Source organism: Toxorhynchites rutilus, chromosome 2 (assembly GCF_029784135.1).
Source record: "Toxorhynchites rutilus septentrionalis strain SRP chromosome 2, ASM2978413v1, whole genome shotgun sequence".
In the NCBI taxonomy this organism is placed as follows: Eukaryota; Metazoa; Arthropoda; class Insecta; order Diptera; family Culicidae; genus Toxorhynchites; species Toxorhynchites rutilus.
In genome coordinates, this window is record NC_073745.1 from 323,097,782 (window position 1) to 323,119,986 (window position 22,205).

The 22,205-nt window shown below is 38.5% G+C and overlaps 2 protein-coding genes across 7 annotated transcripts in view; both read left to right on the top strand.

Annotated features, from left to right (window-relative positions):
* The window catches only part of LOC129764388 (calmodulin-binding transcription activator 1), a 675,564-nt gene that overhangs the window by 263,543 nt on the left and 389,816 nt on the right, over positions 1–22,205 (top strand). The gene's annotated exons all lie outside the window — the stretch shown is intronic.
* LOC129771669 (ATP-dependent RNA helicase vasa-like) lies at positions 3,523–5,630 on the top strand. The gene is given in 1 exon segment (XM_055775563.1): positions 3,523–5,630. A coding segment is annotated over 1 exon segment (1,929 nt). The 5' UTR covers positions 3,523–3,701.

The window sequence follows — 22,205 nt, forward strand, 5'->3', positions numbered from 1 at the left end:
CCGGTGACAGATGGGATGGCGTTTGATGGGAGGGAGGGGATAGAAAGGGACACAGCCGAAGACTGTCGACGGAGGGAAAATGATGTTAAATACTAGCTATCAACATCATTTCTTCATCCATCGTCGGGTTCGCTCATCTGGTGGTTCAACAGTGTTGTCAGTTTTACGGCAACTGTTTGGACTGTTTGTCACACTGGAACGAGTTCCAGATTCGGGGGAAATCTGCCATCACTGCCATGTGACATGCAAGTCAAGGAAGCATCCACCAGCTCGAGATGACGCGTCGGGGACAGCTGAAGGACCTCTGGCCTTTATCTCACACTGTCTCTCGCTGACTCTGAGCTGCAAAGGTATTATACGGATAGGTTTCGTTTATTGGGTAAGGGTGGATTGGAAAACAAAAAAGCTTCATTCGGGGTTTGAATGGGAGGAAATGCTGCCAGCTTTAGGCAGCTTATGCTGATGTTGTTTTCAAGGATACTTGTATCAGAAGAAAGTTGAGAAGTAATAATTATCCCAATTTTGTTCCAGAATAATTGTGGTTTTTCTCTAGTGGCAGTGTTGTCATTGCGAACGGTCAATTAGAACTATTTGTTTCTCTTTTTAGGCTGAGGGACTGGAAGAAAGTGATCCAACATGTTTATTTTGAATTCATCATTTGGAACGATGAAAGAACATTGTAGGCTTTATGAAATCGTTAACAGGATACTGTCCGGATTCTGTTATCTCAGAGGTGCACTAGCTTTTTGTTTTTGTCTCCTAGTATTTTTCGAGATTCCGAAAAAGCTCTCCAATTCTGCTGTAATTTAAGTGGACATCTAAAGAGAGAGGTATATTTATTCAGTACACAAAACATGCAAAAATGTTGTGTTGCATACCATCATACTGGAGAATCCTTTGGAATGTATAAAAAAATCGCTCATGATTACATAAATAGTGTTCAAATTGGATTTTGCGCTTAAAAACCAGACACAGTAATTCTAGAAACAGAACAGTAGCTGATTATCATCGATGCTTTGTAGCAAAACGAATGATCTTTGTTAACAATGATTGGCTCAAACCCTTATCCAAAACCTTAAAATGATTTGGTGTCCGTTCCTTACGATGTAACTCGAGAACGGAGCAACTGATTTGAAAGTCATTGTCAGGTTTGATGCGTCTTAATCTGCGTCAGGAAAAGAAATTATATACCGCGAATATAGATCGCGTACAGAAACTGGGGGAACGTAAGTGTTCGAAATTGTTTAAATCAAAATATCAATTACAGGCGCGCCGAAGTTCGCCGGGTCAGCTAGTGTCATATAATTTTTTATTGTTGGCAGATGGCATTATTTTGAAAGTTGAGATAGTTCGATTTAATATTCTATTATTGAAAATAGAAATTTGATACATTCATATTTTTCAATATCATATAAACCTTTCCAGTTGAGACTTTTTGACGTAGGCCTACGATTTTTAGGGGACTATGTCAGATGCTTTTGTGTCTTTATGTTTTAACACTGATAACTTTTTCTACTACGGACGGATTTTGATAATTTTTGATTTTAATAGATTTTTTAATTGGCGTTTTGAAGGGGATGAAGTTTGTAGTTTGTAGGCTTCTAATTTTTTTTCTATTCATGTCCTGCTTCAACTAGCGAGCAGTCAATAGTGCTTTGAATGCTGAAAGATGAAAAGATGCACCCCATAAAATTTAAGGAACAGAGTGCGAAGCCAAAGTTTCTAACACATTGCGGAGCGCTAACGAGTTTTCTCGTGTTTCGCGTTCCGTTTGTTACGGATGGATCACGAAATAACCCGTGTTTTCTACACATGAAGGTTAAATCCTTGGTTTGCCAAGAATCTTACAAGGCCTACCGATGGCTCGGCTTCGTCTCATCCACAACGAAGGAAAGGATCTCATTCGTGGAATCCGAACAAATGGAGCGTTTAAGTTTGCCCCAAAACGTGCGGTCCTTAATGTATTAAGGTGATTTATTAAACGATGTAACATCGTGAAAAATCAACGCTTGAAGATGGGATGTGCATAATGTTTTCAAACTTTTTGTAGACTAACACAAGTTTTTGCTAACCAACTCAATAGCAAATCTCATTAACCTTAATAGACAACATTCATTTTCATCTAGGACCTTTCCATAGAGGGATTTTTCTGTTTGAATGAAATATTTCTGATTCGTTTTGTGATGATGAATAATTCAATAAATAATGATAACACCGCAACGTAGTTTCAAAAACTTCAATTGTTTCATTGACGGATACTAAATCACATTTTTTATAATGTTTTGGAAAGTCTTCTGTAATTTGCAAATATTGTATTAAGTTTTAATGTTAGCATGTGAAATATTAGCCTAGTTTATCCCCTAAACTCCTGTGAACGGTTCATATTGATACGTTCAGTTAATCAGTTAATCAGTTAATCAGATTAACACTTCATCGCAAAGTGTTCCAAAACTGCACAATTCTATGTGTACCCTCGAATCATTGTCGACGTGGAGTGTGTGTATATGTGGAAATGCATAAGCATATGTGTCAGTATCATCACTCCATACAATCGGCATGCCCACAAACGCATGAAAACAAAAGAAAGGCATGTAAACGAAAGAAAGGCATGAAAACGAAAGAAAGGCATGAAAACGAAAGAAAGGCATGAAAAAGAAAGAAAGGCATGAAAACGAAAGAAAGGCATGAAAACGAAAGAAAGGCATGAAAACGAAAGAAAGGCATGAAAACGAAAGAAAGGCATGAAAACGAAAGAAAGGCATGAAAACGAAACAAAGGCATGAAAACGAAAGAAAGGCATGAAAACGAAAGAAAGGCATGAAAACGAAAGAAAGGCATGAAAACGAAAGAAAGGCATGAAAACGAAAGAAAGGGATGAAAACGAAAGAAAGGCATGATGGATGGAAGGAAGGAAGGAAGGAACGAAGGAAGGAAGGAAGGAAGAAATTGAAGAAAATAATGTACTCCCCAATATGTTCCTGAAAGACATAATTCAATGCCAACAGTCTGCCTATAGCAATTTTTCATGGAAGATAAATAACTAGCTTCTAGCTGCGTTAAACATAATTATTTTTGAATTTCCAAAGTTTTCAACGACCAGAGCAAAGAGTTTGTTTTTGTTTTTATACACATTTTTTTGGTTTTTTAATATGAAAGAATTTTATTTTTGATTAATAAAATACCTTTCTCACAGAAAAAAATTCGAATTCTTTTAGGAGGTGATAGAGGATCATTTTTGATGAAAAAATCCCTCTACGCATATATTCGAATTTCAACATTGACAGAGTTATCGAACTGTTTCTCTGTTTGGGGCTCTGTTTGCCTTAAACAGACTCTAATTCAAAAATTACGCTACGTAGGACAATGCTGTTGCTTCCATTTGAAAGATGAGAAAATTTGAAACCTTCGAGTTAGTGGATATAAGTAACATTTTAGAAGTAAAAAAACTTAAAAGTTAGTGGTTCCTTAGGGTTATTTTTAATTTTATCAAAAATACTGATGGATAAAACTGATGGAGTGAAAACTCTTGTTGGATTCAGGTGATTTTTTACGGTTTTTGGTGAATCTTTTCTTAATTTTACTGTTAAGGTGATTTTATAAAAAGTCGAATTGTTTTAGCGTTGCAATAGTGCTTTGTGATACAATAAACTCCGTTCTCTCGGACATAACTGATTACTTCTTCTCAGTACGTTAGCAACAACATGAGCGAATGGGAAGAAAATGAGGAAGCCGGAAAGTCCTTCGGCCACACAAATTATGGTGAAGGGGATGATAATCAGCAAGATAGTGGTTATTCGGAAAATAGGCGAGGTGGTTTTAGAGGGCGCGGAGGGCGTGGAGGACGTGGAGGTCGTGGCGGACGGGGTGGTCGAGATGGTGATGGTGGCGGCGGTGGCCGAAATTACGAAAACAATGATAGGCGGAACTACGAAAACGGTAACAGACGGAATTATGAAAATGGTGACTCAAATGGCAACGGCGATGAAAACGGAAACGAAGGCTATGGAGGCGACCGAGGAAGCTTCAGGGGCCGTGGTCGCGGTGGACGAGGAGGACGCGGTGGTCGCGGTGGAGGTTGCGATTACGGCGGAGATGATAACGGTGAAGATGGCGGATTTAACCGCAGAGGAGGTGATAGAGGAAATCGTTTTCGTGATACAGAAGATGGCAATAATTATGAGAACGGAGGCGATGAAAATGTAAAGACTGAAAAAGCCAGGGAGTTGTACATTCCACTGGCACCCACTGAGGATGAGAATGAAATATTCGGATCGGGGATTAGCTCAGGAATAAATTTTGACAAGTTTGACGATATCAGAGTGAACGTAACTGGGGAGAACCCACCTGATCCAATCATCTCGTTTGACAAATCCGGGCTACGTGAATATCTTTTGAATAATGTTCGCAGATCAAATTATACTAAGCCAACACCAATTCAAAAATACGCCATTCCGATTATCATGGACCAACGCGATTTGATGGCCTGTGCTCAGACTGGTTCTGGTAAAACGGCTGCTTTTCTACTCCCAATAATTAACACGCTTCTGAATAACAACGATGACATGAAACCGGGAAATCCGTTTGTGGTAATCATCGTCCCAACCCGTGAATTGGCGTTACAAATTTTCCAAGAAGCACGAAAATTTGCTTTGGGAACGATTCTCAAGGTGTGCGTTGCTTATGGGGGTACTGCGACTCGTCATCAGATGGACAATTTGAACAACGGCTGCCACATCCTAGTTGCGACACCAGGTCGTTTGCTGGATTTCGTCGATAAACAAGCGATCAGTTTTGATAGAGTCAAATTCGTCGTACTCGACGAGGCAGATCGCATGTTGGACATGGGATTTATGCCATCGGTGGAGAAAGTGATGAACCATGAAACAATGCAGCCGAAAAACTCTCGTCAGACTTTGATGTTTTCTGTAACATTTCCGCCGGAAATTTAAGAACATGCTGGCCAGTTTTTGAGCAATTACATTTTCGTTGCCGTTGGAATTGTTGGCGGGGCCAGTACCGATGTGGAGCAATCTGTCTATCAGGTTGCAAAGTTCCAAAAACGTAAAAAGCTCGAAGAAATTCTCGAATCCGGTGACCCAAAAGGCACGTTAGTCTTCGTTGAAACTAAACGTAATGCTGATTATCTGGCATCTCTGCTGACTGAAACAAAACTTCCTACCACATCAATACACGGTGATCGGCTACAACACGAGCGAGAGGAAGCTCTGCGGGATTTCAAGAGTGGACAAATGTATATATTGATCGCCACTTCGGTTGCTGCTCGCGGTTCAGACATCAAAAACGTCTCACATGTCATTAATTATGACCTGCCCAAGAGTATCGACGATTATGTTCACCGTATTGGACGGACTGAGCGTGTTGGAAATAAAGGGCGAGCAACCAGCTTCTACGATCCTGAGAATGATGCGGCTATCGGAGCAGATTTGGTGAAGATTTTGACACAGGCAGAACAGAATGTTTCCGACTTCTTGCAAGGCTTGTCAAGTGACGGAGGTTCATTCGGTGGTGCAAATCAATTCGGCGCCCGAGATATCCGTAATCGGGACACCGAGGGATCACGTTTCGACGCACAGCCTAAACAGCTAGAACTCGAGGAGGAATGGGGTTAAATATCATCTCAAGAATGACAATAATATTAATAAAAGATAAAATGCAAAGCACGTTATTTTTTACGCAACTTCAACTCTGAATTTGCGAATGAGTATTTTTTTTTGTTCTACATACATTTTGAAGAATGTAGCTTTTTTTTTGATTAGGTAGGTCAGGAAAATTTCATGGAAATATGACCATAAACGTACAATAAAAAAAATACTGGCTTGCTTGCGCTTTCTGACCTGGTGGACAACATTTTAAATGCTTTAAATATAAACGACCCTCTTAAAAGCATAGTATTATGTTTGCTTCCGATTGTGAGAACATTTTTGAAAGAAAAATGTGGTTTTTTGGCAGCGTTCATTTCCCTCGATGCCTGATTCAGTGCAAGAGGTCAAGGATTTGACCACTGTAATACAGTGGAATTGCAGAAGCATCATCCCTAAACTAGATCAATTTAAATTTTTAGTTCACAGCTCTAACTGTGATGTATTTTCTCTCTGTGAAACATGGCTTTCTTCAGCCGATGAGCTGAATTTCCACGGTTTCAACATTATTCGCCTCGATCGAAATGACTCGTTTGGTGGCGTACTATTGGGGATTAAAAATGTCACTCCTTCTATAGAGTCACTCTCCCACCGATGACAGGCATTGAAGTTATTGCTTGCCAGACACAAATCAATGGCAAAGACCTCTGCATTGCTTCGATATATATCCCTCCCAGAACTACGGTAGGCCGCCATCAGTTCTTTGATACTATCGAGGCAATGCCGGAGCCGCGGGTAATCTTAGGTGATTTTAACTCCCATGGAACAGCATGGGGATCACTCTACGATGACAACCGTGCCACTTTGACTTATGATCTGTGCGACAACTTCAAATTGACAGTTTTGAATACTGGGGAAGCAACCAGAATAGCCAACCCTCCTGCACGGGCAAGCATGCTAGACATATCTCTATGCTCTTCTTCGTTATCCCTGGATTGCATGTGGAAGGTAATCCAAGATCCCCACGGTAGTGATCACCTACCAATAATTTTATCGATCGCTAATGAATCAAGCTTTCGTGAGTCAGTCAATATTTCGTATGACCTCACGAAGAATATTGACTGGAGAACATTTGCGGAAATAATATCTGAAGCAATTGTTTCAATGCATGAACTTCCTCCACTCGAAGAGTATAACTTTATATCGAGTTTGATTTACGAAAGCGCACTTCAAGCTCAAAAGAAACGTGTACCGGCTACCACTTTCCGACGTCGTCCTCCATCACTTTGGTGGGACAAGGAATGTTCAAAGGTCTACCTTGAAAAATCATCCGCTTTCAAAAAATTCAGGACAACTGGATTAGTGGAATGGTTTCTGAAGTACCAAGCTCTGGAAGCCAAACCAAAAGGTTTGATTAAAGCAAAAAAGCGTGGATATTGGCGGAAGTTCGTCAATGGTTTGTCAAGGGAGACCGCTATGAGCACTCTTTGGAATACGGCTAGGAAAATGCGTGGCTGGAACCATACAAACGAAAGTGAGGAATACTCTGACCGTTGGATTTTTAATTTTGCAAGGAAGGTTTGCCCCGACACCGTTCCTGCACAAAACGTCGTACGCGACATTCCACTTCAAAGCGATTATGAGAATTTTTCGATGGTGGAATTCTCAATTGCCCTTCTCTCATGTAACAATTCAGCTCCGGGGTCGGACGAGATTAAATTCAACTTGTTGAAGAATCTTCCCGACTTGGCAAAACAGCGTTTGCTGAACTTGTTCAACAAGTTTCTGGAGCTGAATATTGTCCCGCATGACTGGAGACAAGTGAGAGTGATAGCCATACGAAAACCCAACAAGCCGGCTTGCGATCACAACTCGTATAGGCCGATTGCAATGTTATCCTGTATTCGCAAATTGTTAGAGAAAATGATTCTACTTCGTTTAGACAAGTGGGTCGAAACGAACAATTTGCTGTCAAATACGCAGTTTGGCTTCCGCCGAGGCAAAGGGACAAATGATTGTCTCGCGCTGCTATCTTCTGAAATCCAAATCGCATTTGCTCGCAAAGAACAAATGGCTTCCGTTTTTCTCGATATCAAAGGGGCATTTGATTCAGTCTCCATGGAAATTCTCTCAGAGAAACTTCATAATCGTGGACTTTCACCAATTCTGAATAATTTGCTGTACAATTTACTCTCAGAAAAGCACATGTTTTACAATCATGGCAGCTTTAAATCTTCTTGATACTGTTTTATGGGCCTACCACAAGGCTCCTGCCTAAGCCCCCTCTTGTATAGTTTTTACGTCAATGATATGGATGATTGTCTAACTAGAGACTGCACGCTGAGACAACTTGCAGACGATGGAGTTATTTCCATCACGGGTACTAATCCCGTCGTTCTGCAAAAGTCGTTGCAAGATACCCTGAACAATCTGTTCACGTGGGCCCTCAAGCTGGGTATCGAATTCTCTACGGAGAAAACTGAAATGGTCGTTTTTTCTAGGAAGCACGAACCCGCCCAATTCCAGCTTCACCTATCCGGCAAAACGATCCAACACTCTATGTTTTTCAAATACCTGGGTGTATATTTTGATTCTAAGTGTACCTGGGGGAGACACATTGCGTATTTGAAACAGAAATGCCAGCAAAGCATCAATTTTCTCCAAACAATTACCGGAACATGGTGGGGTGCCCATCCAGGAGACCTCATTCAGTTGTACAAAACAACGATATTATCAGTGTTAGAATATGGCAGTATTTGCTTCCGATCAGCTGCCAGGATTCATATTCTCAAGCTGGAGAGAATACAATATCGTTGCTTGCGTATAGCCATGGGGTGTTTGCATTCGACACATACGATGAGTCTCGAAGTTTTGGCAGGAGTACCTCCGCTTACTCTTCGGTTCACAGAATTATGCTACAGATTTCTCATCCGTTGCAAGATCATGAATCCATTGGTGATTTTTTTTTTTTTTATAAATTCGTTTATTTTTACAGGCTCAGTTGCATAAGTTTAAAGGAGCCGAAATCTTAAATATATTTTTAACACTATATATATGAACAATTTTCTTAAATCTATGGTTAGTAATGTGGGAAACCGATTACTCGCGGTGAACTCGAGATTAGAAGGGTGACATATTTTTCTCAGGAAAAGGATGGGGTATAAGGAAATTATTACAATGTTGATAATCACACACACTCAATTATTAAATCTATTCGTACATCTATTGTGAATTTACATTTCATTCTCCTGTTTATAGCAAGCGGACCAATTACTCACAAAGGAAGAAATGGAGGGTATAAGGATATAAGGATAATCACACACGAACATCGATAGATTTAAGGAAAACATATATTTGGGACATGTAATCAAGGTCTAACCGAGCCAACACATCTCTTACCGGCACATTGGGCTGCCTTCCTCTAGCCCAAAGGGAGTTCTCTAAATTCGATCTGGCAACAAGATACATCTCACACGACCAAACAACGTGTTCGATGTCGTGGTAGCCTCGGCCACAAACGCAGATATTGCTGCCGGCCAGATTGAAACGAAAGAGTAGCGCGTCTAACGAACAGTGATTGGACATGAGTCGGGAAAAGGTGCGAATAAAGTCCCGACTCAAGTCCAGACTTTTGAACCATGGTTTGAGGCTAACCTTAGGGATAATCGAGTGGAGCCACCGGCCCAATTCACCTTCGTTCCATTTGCGTTGCCAGTTAGCGATGGTATTTTTACGGACTAAAGAGTAAAATTCATTGAAGGCGATTTGACGCTGATAAATATCGCCTTCAATCGCACCTACCTTTGCTAATGAGTCAGCCCTCTCATTACCCGGAATTGAGCATTGGTGATTGATAACTTCGAAAATCTACTCCAACTGACTCCTCAGTTAAGTTTTATGTCTTTATACCATGAGTACCTTACCCATGAAGTGCACCCTTCACCGGGCATCTCCAACCAAGTTTGCTTCCCATACTTTTGCAATTCCTCTGTCATTTTTGATCTATCCATGCGACAAAAAATCCATGGAATCCCAAATCACCTACGCTCCGATTCTATTCCGCCGATATTTTCGGCAGAATATGGGAAAGTTAGATCTGATAAAATGTTCTTTACTGACGGTTCATTCATAAACGGGTCCACTGGCTTCGGCATCTTCAATGAAAATTCCAGTGCCTCTTTCAAACTCAAAGATCCTTGTTCCGTGTATGTCGCTGAACTGGGTGCGATATATTACGCATTAGGGATCATTGAAACATTGCCCATCGACCACTATTTTATTTTTTCAGACAGTCTCAGCTCAATAGAGGCTCTGAAAGTTGATAAACGCTCATCTTATTTCCTAACAAGAATAAGACAACTATTGAGTGTTTTGGTCGAAAAATTATTCAAGATTACCTTAGCATGGGTTCCCTCTCATTGCTCGATTCCGGGGAATGAGAAAGCGGACTCGCTAGCTAAGGTGGGCGCTTTAGAAGGTACACTTTTTGAAAGGCAAATTGCTTATAATGAATTTTTCCACATTCCTCGTCAGTATACGCTCGTAAGTTGGCAGCGCATGTGGAGTGGTGATGAGTTCGGTCGTTGGTTACACACGATTATCCCTAAGGTCTCGACGAGGACATGGTTCAAGGGATTGAATGTAGGTCGTGATTTCATTCGCGTGATATCTCGGCTTATGTCCAATCACTACAACCTAAACGCGCATCTCTATCGCATTGGGCTCGCAGCAAACAATCTTTGTGATTGTGGCGATGGCTACCACGACATCGAGCATGTTGTCTGGTCGTGTATCCGGTTCCATGCTGCTCGCTCTCAGCTCTCTAGAGCACTGAGAGCACAAGGTAGACAATCGGATATCCCCGTCCGGGATATCTTAGGTAGCCGGGATCCTGATCTTCTGCTTCATCTATACCTGTTCCTCAGAAACGCCGATGTCAACGTTTAATGATGTTTCCTTCGTTGTGTCCCCGTTTCATATCCCTCCTATCCGATCGATAAACTTTCACTTAGTCGCGGCAATACATACACACATTCTTTACAGATGCACGGGCCGAAGGTTGTGCAGTCCACTTATGATTCAATAAGAGCCAAAGGTTGTATCGCTCATGACAACTCTACACGAGCTGATGATTGCGCCGGCTAGTGACCATTCTATCCTGGATTCCTCGAGTCGAGAAAGACGCACCACGCTAGATATGGGGTGCAGACTAGGGGGGCGTTGCTGATTAACGGTCAGCTGCATCCCAATAGGAAGTATCCCGTGTCGGGCACACGTACAGAGCATCGAAGACTGCGACATACCAATTATGAGAACACTTGTAATACTAACCTCGAGTCAACCGCGAGTAATCGGTTACATATTACTAACATAGTTGAAAGCAAACATTGTCAAAATATTGAACTCCAGGCCCCGTTAGGCTGACGCCATATGAGCCTTAATAAAATATATATTTTGGATAAAAAAAAAATACAAAATAAACTTCAATCAGCCAAATTGAAGCTCTCTTGAAGTCTTGAACTTCTATCTTTTTTAATTTCGCTGCAATATAATTTTAAACAATTCCTGGTGAATCTTCAACTAGAATTTACCAAAGTCAAGATTTTTACTCCATTGTACTCATAATAGCCATTTAATTTTACTTTAACGTTAAAATATTTCATTTTCGCTTGAAGAAAGTGATATTTGAAATAGAAAAAAAAAATTTTTTTTTTGAACTGTGTATAACCGAGTCTAAAATTGTACGTAATTGAATATATAATATATGATCGAGTGTGTATATAACCGAGTCCGACCCGTACTGCTCCCAGCCGAGCATATCAATTTCATGGGGAAGCGTAATGTGTAACTGGTTTAGTTTTACATATGCTCGGTTCAATGGAGAACTAGGTTTGTTTAAATAACATAACATGACATGATATAATAGCGCACTTATTGTGCTGGTGCATGTATGTTATTTTTAGAAGCGGTAAATAATGATTTGTGGGGATAGCGTTTATTAAAGTTATGGTTGCGCATGGTTGGATTTTATTTTTAAAAAAATGATTGCTCATAGAGAAGAAGGATAAAGATTTTATTGTAGAAATTATCGTGCTACACTCTGAATACACATCGCAAATGTCATCGTGGCGATATTTTTTTAAAGTTGACATACACTCGGTCACAGGCGGTTATATACTTTTTTCACCATCATCATTATTTCACATTTCCTAGCAGATTCAATTTACATTTAAAAAAAACATTAAAACAATAACAATGTGTGCGTGTAATGTAAACATACAGAAGCACTCTTCACCAGACGGCATTAAAATCGACGCAGTGTTTACATCGAAAAAATGCTCCACTCTGTGTGATTTTTTCCTTTCACAATACCATCGACATTCGGAAGTGGTTTTGTTTTTGGATTTTGAATCGAGCAAAACCGCTGTGTTGATTTCAGCATTAAGGAAGATTGTTGCCTGCTTGCTGGCTACTGCCAGACTGTGCTTTTCAAATCGAATCGAAATCGAAATCGAATAAATAATACCCATGAAATGAAAAAGGGTGGAGCTTAAATTCTCTTCACAGTTTCTGTAGTGATCGATTTGGGCATGCTTATTTCGCAGTGATATATAAACGCACAGAATAAATGTATGGGGAAATGCAGTGTTTGCCAAATGATCCACTCATTGAAAAAATCGCTTTCGTTCGTTCAAATATGATCTTTCAGGAAACATTTCCCCCAGCGGTATTCTATTGTTGTTATGTGTTGCAAATCACGACACAAAAGAGAACGAGACAACTCTGCATCGGCTCGCACTTCATTGCACACCAGCGTGCAAGCAAAGCTATCATATACGCTTTCGGTGCAGAAAGCTTATTTTCTTCTTTGCCTCTAACATATGCATACCGACCTCTCCATGCATCATGAAACAGCAGGATCGTACGGACAACGCAAAGCGAAAGATTCATATTCAGCTAATGTAGCAGATCCTGATTTTTAAGTCTCAGAGAGTGTAACTATATGATTATTTAGCTCGATAGAGGCTAAGGGAAGGGTAGTCAGATTATATTTTCCATTTTTAATACCGCTATCCCTTAAAATGTGTATATTCATATAGACCGCATAGTTTTACTAGCAACACCGCTCCAGTGAGAAGCAAAAACTCTCGCGTTTTATCTCTTTTCCCATTCGCTGCTCTCCGCAAATGGTGACTAAATGATGACGTAATTTTTCTTGTATCATTTATTGCATTGCACTTTTCTGTGCAGTGGGTTTCGCTATAGTAAAATGGGACGATATATGTGGTTCACACTTGTATGCAGGCTTCGAAAATGGTATGCGATGTTTGATACAGATCGGATATGCAATCAACAGTCTTCGTTCCTCTCTTAGTTTAATCACTAAATATTACACAAGTGATTACTGGCATTCATACAAGTATCTGAATGATCCTCTCATATTTGATTATATGTTCGTGAGAGTTTACTTGCATGAAACATTGTGTATCATTCGATTTTAATCGAAATCCAAACACTGGGGAAATGGAAATGTTTCCAATTTTCGTTCATATAAACATTCAACTAATCTTAGAGAGTTTCCAATTTGATTGGTATGCAAACCATCAAAATCCATTCGCAGCAAAAATTGTTTTCTTCTTCTTCTTCTTCTTCTTCTTCTTCTTCTTCTTCTTCTTGGATGGCACTTACGTTTCAGTGGAACTTTTACCTTCTCAACGTAGCATTACTTGCCTCATCTTTATCAGTAGTACTTGGTTGAGATTTCTATGCCGAATAACACGCCTTGAATGTACTCTGGAGCCGGAAAAAAAATTTTTTGACGAAAAATCCCCCGGTCAGAACGGAAATCGAACCCGAACCCCCGGCATGATAGAACCACTCGGCCACGGGAGCTCCTAGCAAAAATTGTCATTAACACTAGAACTACCGACTGTTGTTATATACCTATTTCTACCAAACCGGTTATTTTGACCGGTGTGATGTTTAGTTGTCAAAATATAAGAATTTTATTTTTTTTTACAGAGAATAAAATACATTTCATTCTAATATTGCAGGTACATGATAAATACATCTATTTGCATAAAATATAGTATTTTTATTTGTATTTTTCTTTAGATATACACTCGACAAAAAAGCTAGAGAAACAGAGTGCAAAGTACAAAGTGATTTTTCAAATGCTGTAACTTCTTGGAAAATCGACCTATGAAGCTGAGATGCATATCATTTTGAAGCTGAAACCTTCTTTCTTGGAATATGTTATAAACACATTTTTATCTGGGTGTATGTAGATGTAGTGGATAGAAATATCAGGAAGTGATAAAAAATCGATTTCTTACTGTTTTCCAAAACTTGTTGTAGACTAACACAATTTTTTGCTAACCAACTAAATAACAAATATAATTAACCTTATTGAACAGCTTTCATATGATTGCTATAACGTTCACGTAGGACCTTTACATAAAAAGATATTTTTGTTCGAATGAAATGTTACCCTTTGATCTTTGATAATATATAATTCAATAAATAATTATCATACCGCAAACGGAGAGATAGTTTTGAAAACTTCAATAAATTATGAATAAATTTAATTTGTTGCTTCGACGAAAAAAATAATTTGAATTTTTTGCATCAATTTTAAAAAAGTGTCAAAATTACGTTTTTCATAGTGTTTAAGAAAATCTTCTGTAATTTTGCTAATATTGCAGTAAATTTAAATGTTAGTAGGTGAATTTTAAGCATAGTGTATCCCCTAAACTCCTGTGACATTTCAGGTAAGGTATCAATTCAGCCTTTTTTTTTTAGCCGATCGATCAAAAATTAGAGCAACACTACATCGCACGCTGTACCAAACTTACAAAATGTTATGCGCATCCTCGAAATGAACGATTCCTAACTTTCGTGTTTATGCGTTTGTGGGTAAGACGATTGTATGGAGTGATGATACTCACACATATAGTTATGTATTCTCACATATACACACACTCCACCCTTCCAATTATTGCTTTGAAAATGCTGTTCATTTATATCCTTCCTGGAGTGCATTCAGCTTTTTGTGCAGATAGCTCCATCAGCAGAAATTTAAGCCTGTTGATGATCATGCTCATCCGACGATGACGACAGTATCAACATTCTTCTTGGTCTACGAAAATGGATTCTCTTTACTATTGCTCTCTGAGGAAACAAACATTTTGACGTAGGACTACGTCTAACCTTTCAATATATGGGCCCATTTCAATATTTCGGTATGAAAAAGTGTTCAGTTTTTGAACACTAATACCTCCTCAATTAATGAATGGATTTTGGTTCCAAATACACACATTGATAGGAAATATCCTCAGCAATTGTTTATATGCTACACATTACGGGTTTTCAGCTCATATAAAGTTCAAATTGATGAAAAATTGGAAGAAATAATTCCCTACTTTCCCACACATTTTGTCTGCGCTCCCGCAGCAAACAGCTATTCATTACAAGCAACCACGGGTACGGGCGAACCGTATGGACAAAGTGAAGGAGGGAGACAAAAAAGATCTTATAAATAAATATAGGCGGTCGCTACAACGTTAACTATATGGCTATATAAAGTGAGCGATGGTGGTGTTTGGCCACATTCTATCATCGGACGCCAAGCAGGAAAGACGCTATCTTGAAATTGATTTTCAGCATAAGAGATTGCTGCATTTGCCGGGGATGTACGCGGTGCGATACCGCAAGAGTGAAAGACAGGAGTTTCAATGGGATGTGGAGCAGGAGAGCAATCGAAGTGTGTTAAAAGCGGTTGAAGCGTCACGCCGAGTGAATGAGTGGCTAATCGCGTTCGATTTGATAGAATTCTGGAGTTTTTAAACAATTTTTGTTTAGCTGTGACATATTTGTATGTTTGTATGTTTGTATGTTTGTCTATGGCGCTGTATAACATTAATTGAAATTTGACCCCTTTTCTATTGACCGGTTGATCTGAAATTTGGAACACACCTTTATCTCTGCAGTCATTATAAAACTGCATATTTCATTCAATATCATGAAATCCAAGATGGCGATCGCTACAAAATGGCGGATTACATATTTTCTCAAAGCCCCATCAATATGGGTATCAAATGAAAGGGATTGACTAGTAGATCACAGTTATTTATGAAAAATGCAAATCCAAAATGGCTGGCACCACAAAATGGCGGATTACATATTATATATGGGTATCAAATGAAGGACTTGACTAGTAGAACACAGTTATTCATGAGGAGTGCAAAGCCCACGATACCAGACGGTAAATTCCTATTACGATATGCTTGCCATCAAGTATGTGTTCGTTGCCGGCTGAACAATAACCCCTGCAACATTTGCACCGCACGACATTTGCACGACAAATTTTGATTTTTTCGTATTTGAATCTAAACGTGTTTGCGTGTCAAGTGTTTGCTGAGTGCTGAAGTTTTATTTTATCCTTTGATTTTTTTCAATAATTTTGTACATGAAAAGTTGATCATTCTGGGATCTGTGCTCCATGGTATTCGAATAATGGACACCCCTTGGTGTAGTCCTACGTCTCTCCGGTTATGTCCCCGACATTACCCGCCCGTCTTTTTTCTTATGATTGATCATCTATATTTCAGATACTGGTCAAAATTCAGAATTTACATTCATAAACAACTTGATTGATATCAGAAAACTCTTCTCTTGAATCTGTTACGTGCGCTAAAACTCTAGATATGTTCGGGCGTCTCGGTATTTTTGGATTAAGGTCTATAACTAGATAAAAATAAATATTAAGAGTACTGTTTTTCCCCTCAATCTAATACAAATATTTAAACTTACTTACACTGCAAACTACTACAACTGTATTTTTTTAAAAATCAACCCAATTGTCCACAATATTGTGAGTATTTCAACTACACTTATTTCAACATTACCTATTTCTACCATATACAACAACTGTCAATGAAAAAATAAAATTGCATCACAATATGTTAGGAAATTCTAGAAATTTCCCAAATTTCGTGGTTTAGAAGCAGTAATTGTTCCGGAAATTTTGATTGGCTGGCACCGTAGTGGCAGATTGACGTTTTTCCTAAGCAATTTTGGTATTAGAAATATTCAAAATCACGACCGGTCATTTTGACCGGTCGGTATAAATAGGTATACCACACATGTATATCAGAAAAAATGGAGGTGAGAGACCAAAATAATTTATAATATTGATCAATACATGAACTTGAAAAAAAGTCATAACATCATTAAAAAATATAAAAAAAGATTTCAATACAAAATCTTGCGAACAAATTATATAACCGGTCATTTTGACCGGTTGGTAGTTCTAGTGTTAAGGTCAAAATAATTTAATCAAAACGTGATATGTTTTCTCATTCGGTACCCTTACTGAAAGACGCAGTCCTACGTCAAAAATGCATTTTTTGCGATCATTTATTTAGATTCGATACTGATGTGTTTTATTATATGTACCAAGTGTGCGAGTTGAAATTGATGTTTTAGATGTTGCTAACAGGGTTGTATGCATTCCTTCGGTTTGATACAAAATATTTTTTTCCATTTGACATTAAACTTCAAAAACATGTTTGAGTCATTCTGCGAATAAGCTAAATAACTTGGCTATTCTCCATATTAAAAATATCGAGTTTTGTTCCAAATAAAGAGCATTTGGGATTATTTTTGTTTTTTTTTCATTTGAAGAAAAATGCGGACGAAGCACTTCTCTTTCTTTTTATAACTTATTTCGAGAACTCAAAGCGCAAAAAAATCACGGCTTCCACCTGGTGAAGCCGACCTATCCATTGCAAAGCCAAATAGTTTAGGCCGAACTATGATGCTCTGTGCGTGGTGTGTGATCAGAAGGGTATGGTGAGCCATGAGGTACTAAAACCGGGTGAAACGGTGAAACGACTAATGCCAATATGAATTTAAACTTTGCATCAATGGAAAAATGAACTAAATGAGTTCGAAAACTCTTTCAATAGATATTACAGCATGATTACAGATATTACAGATGCCAAAAAATGAGTTGACGAATGCTTTTCGTCGAAAAAAAAAAGTTTTATTGGAAAGGCATCCACGAAATCCCTGAGAGATGAGTGAAATGTGTATAATGAAATGGGGATTACTTCGAGTAAATTATCTGGAGGTTCTCCTGAAAATTATGCGTTTTCTTCATCGAAAAAATCGGACAATTTCATCTTTCACACCCAGTATTGTAAATGCGCCCATTAATTAATCGGTATAAATTAGATTTTCAATCAGATGCTCGATTATTGCCAAAGCTTTCTGCTCGCAACTGATTCTAATTAATAATGGTAACGTACCCAACTACTTAAATGAATTATCCTCCCTAGGGACATCCTCATTGGCCGCGTGGACGAGCAGCTCCTGAAGTCACCCAGCCGTAAACACATCAACTCCCACACACTCTAGCCTCTCGGGAAACCCCTCAAACCGACTCGGATGGTTGACTCGAGCCGTCAAGGCAGACAAACAGTGGCGTACACGAAAGCTAATTAGCACCTAATGGGTACCCTGTGATATCTGTCCGCCCTTTCGTCATCCACACTGTCAAGCCGTTTACAAGCTGGCCACTTTGATGTTGGCATCACACGGTAAACGGTGACGAGAGAGACAGAGTAAAAAATCCTCAATAACAAATGAAGATAAGCACGGTTTGTTTCTGGTCCTGGTGCTGTCAGTCCGTTGTCCCACCGTTGTTCCGGAAAATTTGATAACTTTCTCGGCGTTGGGAGACTCGAGTGACTCTTCAGCGCCGCTGTTGTGCTGAAGCGCTTTATTATTTAAGAACCTTTTGATATGACTAATGACACCTTTGTCGTCGGAGTGATTTGTGTGACAAGACAACGTAAGCTAGTTTTGATGGTCGACACCTGCCGCCGGCCCGTGATTGAGGCCTAATTTGATCAATTCAAGATAAGCTAGAATAAGCGAGTTATGTGATTAACAATTAAGGCGCTCGTTTTTTTTTGCGTGGGTGTGGGTGCTTCCGTCCAACCTTTGCATTGCAGCACAATTTCCTCCAAAAGTTGGTGCCTTTTCAAGCGGCTGAATGGGACGAGTCGTACAAAAGAAATAAACGCAATAATTAGTCTCCTTATTTAAATCAAGCTCTGCCCTTAGCGCCACTTGCTGCTTGCAGTCGTCGAGTAGCCGTTTCATTAAAATTCAAAACGTGAAACCGAACCTTAACAATTTTGAATAATTGCTCCCCCGAAAGGCGAATGGCGAATGAATGCAAGAAGTCAGAAAAAAAATTGTCTTTTGAGGCTCGCAAAGCGAAGGACAACTTTGAGTACGCGACGAAGACTTGTTTCAATTTGCTCAAACTACACGGGCTTCTATAATAAAAAGTCATCCCCCCCCACCCATTCCAATCGCCATGTCCTCGCGAAGCGACCAACTATTTAAAATTCAAAACAGTTAGCATCTTCCAGGAGCGTGGAGTGTGGGTGGGTGGGGGAGTTGTGCACCGAGTGAACCTAAAAAGAGTGGGACGAATAAAAAAAGTCAAACTAAAACATCAAAACTGCTTGTGTACCGTGTGTCTCTATTGGAATTGCACTTGTTTTCATGTATCAAAGTTGCACTCTTCGAGAGGGGAGAGCAAAAAAAGAAAACAGCACAGCTAAAGTTGAAACGATTTTTCTAAACCGCTGCAAAACCACCAAAATCCTTCCCGCCGTCGTCGTCGTTTGGCAAAAATGTCAACGTGTGCTTGTCGAGAAAGGGGGGGGGAGGAGGGAGGAGGGGTGACTGCCAACAAAGTACACTTCAAAATAAATTGAGGAGGAGCTCATCCACAGGAATGACGACGGCCAGGATAATGTTTAGGGCAAATATTTGTGTTTTGCTCCGGATCGGAACGTCGTTCCTTGTTGTTCATTGTTTGGGATGGTTTTGCACCCGAATAGGAAAGTTTTAGAAGTTTGGTTTCTCAATAAATCGTGTTGGGTTGGATGTTACCATCATGTATTTATTTATGAAGATTTAGAAATAGATAAATTAATAACACCAAAATTCATTCACGAATTTCATGCCAACTAGTCTGCCCATTGGCAGCACCATCTCAGTCTGCAGTGAATCGTTGTGGGTGTAAAGACATTGTTCATCGAAGCAACTTTGAATACTTGAAATCTCCGAAAACTAATTAGAGTACTTTTTGAAAAGGGCCAAATTTTGTTTCTTTATTTCTTACAAAAATGTATAACTCGAAAACTATAATAACTACAAAATTCTGGTCGAAAATTGTTTTTTCAAAAAAAAAAATGCCAACAAATTTTTAAAGCTAAATAACACTGAAAAAAAATATTTAAAAATCAAAATTCATTTTTCTCATAAACTTTTTTTTTCAAATTCCTAAAGCAAATTATGTGAATAGCCCTAATAGTTTCCAAAAAGGCACCCATTCATCGGAAGATAGGCACTTCTACAAAGAGAAAGGTTTTCTAACAACAACTTTTTCATGTTTTCTTTGAAATAGTTATTATAAAAAGAATCTGAGAACCAAATTTTCGTAAAAATTGGTAGTTTTGTTCTTTATCGCAAACAGTTAGACCCGTATTTTTTACTTTTTCGTTACGGTGACCATTTTCGGTTTGGGGGTGGTCCGAAAAATTACTTTTGTTCACTTTTTTCCTAAAATGCCTTTTTTCAAAAATTCATAACTTTTGAACTACTGGACCGATTCTAATGAACGACATATCCAATTGGAGCCAATCACCTCGTCTTCTTATAAATAATATTTCAGTGGCAGAAAATCTGAATTTTTGGTTCCGTTATTATTGATTGTATTTGTTTTTCATGGTTTTCATGGTCTCGGGACCAATGGCGCTATATTTTTTATTATATTTTGTCTAGAAAGCTGAATGCTTTTTCTCATAAAATATCTCAAAATCAGAGATGTGTTCTTTCTCGTTTTTAAGTAATGGTTTTTCAAAGTTAACCAATAGTTCAGAATACCAACTTTTTCGTCGTTTTCCTGTTCTCAAAAATTCATAATCCTTGAACTACTAGACCGATTCAGATGATCGATATATCAAATTAAAGCTAATGAGCTAGACTTCTATGCAAAAATATTACATTTGCAAAGAAAATGAGTTTGTTTCCGTGATTATTGATTGTATCTATTTTTTTGTAGTTTACATTGTTTCGGGACCAAGAGCGCTATATTTTTTATATTTAATCTTGAAAGGTGGGAATTTTGTACATAACACATCCAAAAATCTGAGATCCTTCCCTTTGCTTAGCAGTTGCAAGGACGCGGCCAGGACAATTCTCAACTGTTGGATGAAGCATGCCTTTATCTAAGAGATATTACCAATCGTCAGTAACGGATTAAGGCAGGCTTCTGACGTAACAGATCTCTGTATTTGTACCACCTACGATATTGTGCAACTTGCTCAATGCTAATGCTAATGCTAATGCTAATGCTAATGCTAACACAACCAAAAATCTGAGATGTGTTCTTTTTCGTTTTTAAGTTATAATTTTTCAAAGTTAACATGTTTTTAGTCTTCGTTCAATATTCATATGCGACTACACAGGATCTGTGCAACTAGAATTCAATTTATTCGCTAGTGTGGTATATTTAAAAAAAAATTGCTAAATTGCTTTAATTTGACATGTCAATCATCTGAATCGGTACAGTAGTTCAAAAGTTTTGAATTTTTGAAAAAACATCATTTTTGGGAGGTAAAAAATGATTTTTCAAACCATCGGTTAAATTTTATAAAATCATAATTTAAAAACGAAAAAGAACACATCTCTGATATAGAGATATTTTATGTAAAAATCCTCAGCTATTCAGAAAAAAATATAAAAAAAAAGTCAAAGGAGGGTTGTGTCCGAAACACGACCGCATAGTTGACGTATGGTTCCATTAGGCTATCTGATGATTTTGGATATGTTTGGAGAATTACGTCGTTAAACTCTTTGATAACGATTTGGTGGCCCTGAAAAGAGCAGTTTTGTCTGGTTATTGGGTGTTGTTTATTCACTCCACCAGTGTTTACCGAGTGATGATGACAGAAGGATGGTAAACAGTCGTTGGATGGTGCGTATCAGATAAAAGATACCGAAGTGGAACGAGATATGATGAAAACCGCCCTCCGTGGTCCTAGACGAGATCCTTTTTGTGATATGTATGGATGAAATAAAGCAAAAAAAAACTCACCAATGTAATATAAGATAATTACCAATACCGAACACAATTATCAATTTTTCTCATCAGTAAAACATGTTACTTTAATATAGAGAAAGCATAATTGAAATGGAAAAGGTAATTTTCTTCTATAATTTTTACTTTCTGAGTGTTTATTCAACCCAATGCGAATTTTAATTGGACTATTAAACCTAATACTATATGTAGAGCGTATGTGAAATCACTATTTCTTCACTTTTCCAATTTTTCTCGCCGTATAAACTTTCCTTGGCTGAAAATGAACACAACAAAACAAACAGCTTAAACCAAACGACCCGTTCTCGAGCGGGAACACAACATGGTTTTCATTTATGAAAATTGAAATAAACCGTTTCATATATCAAGTCAATATGATACAACTGCTACCATATACAATTTTACACTTATACTTGTGC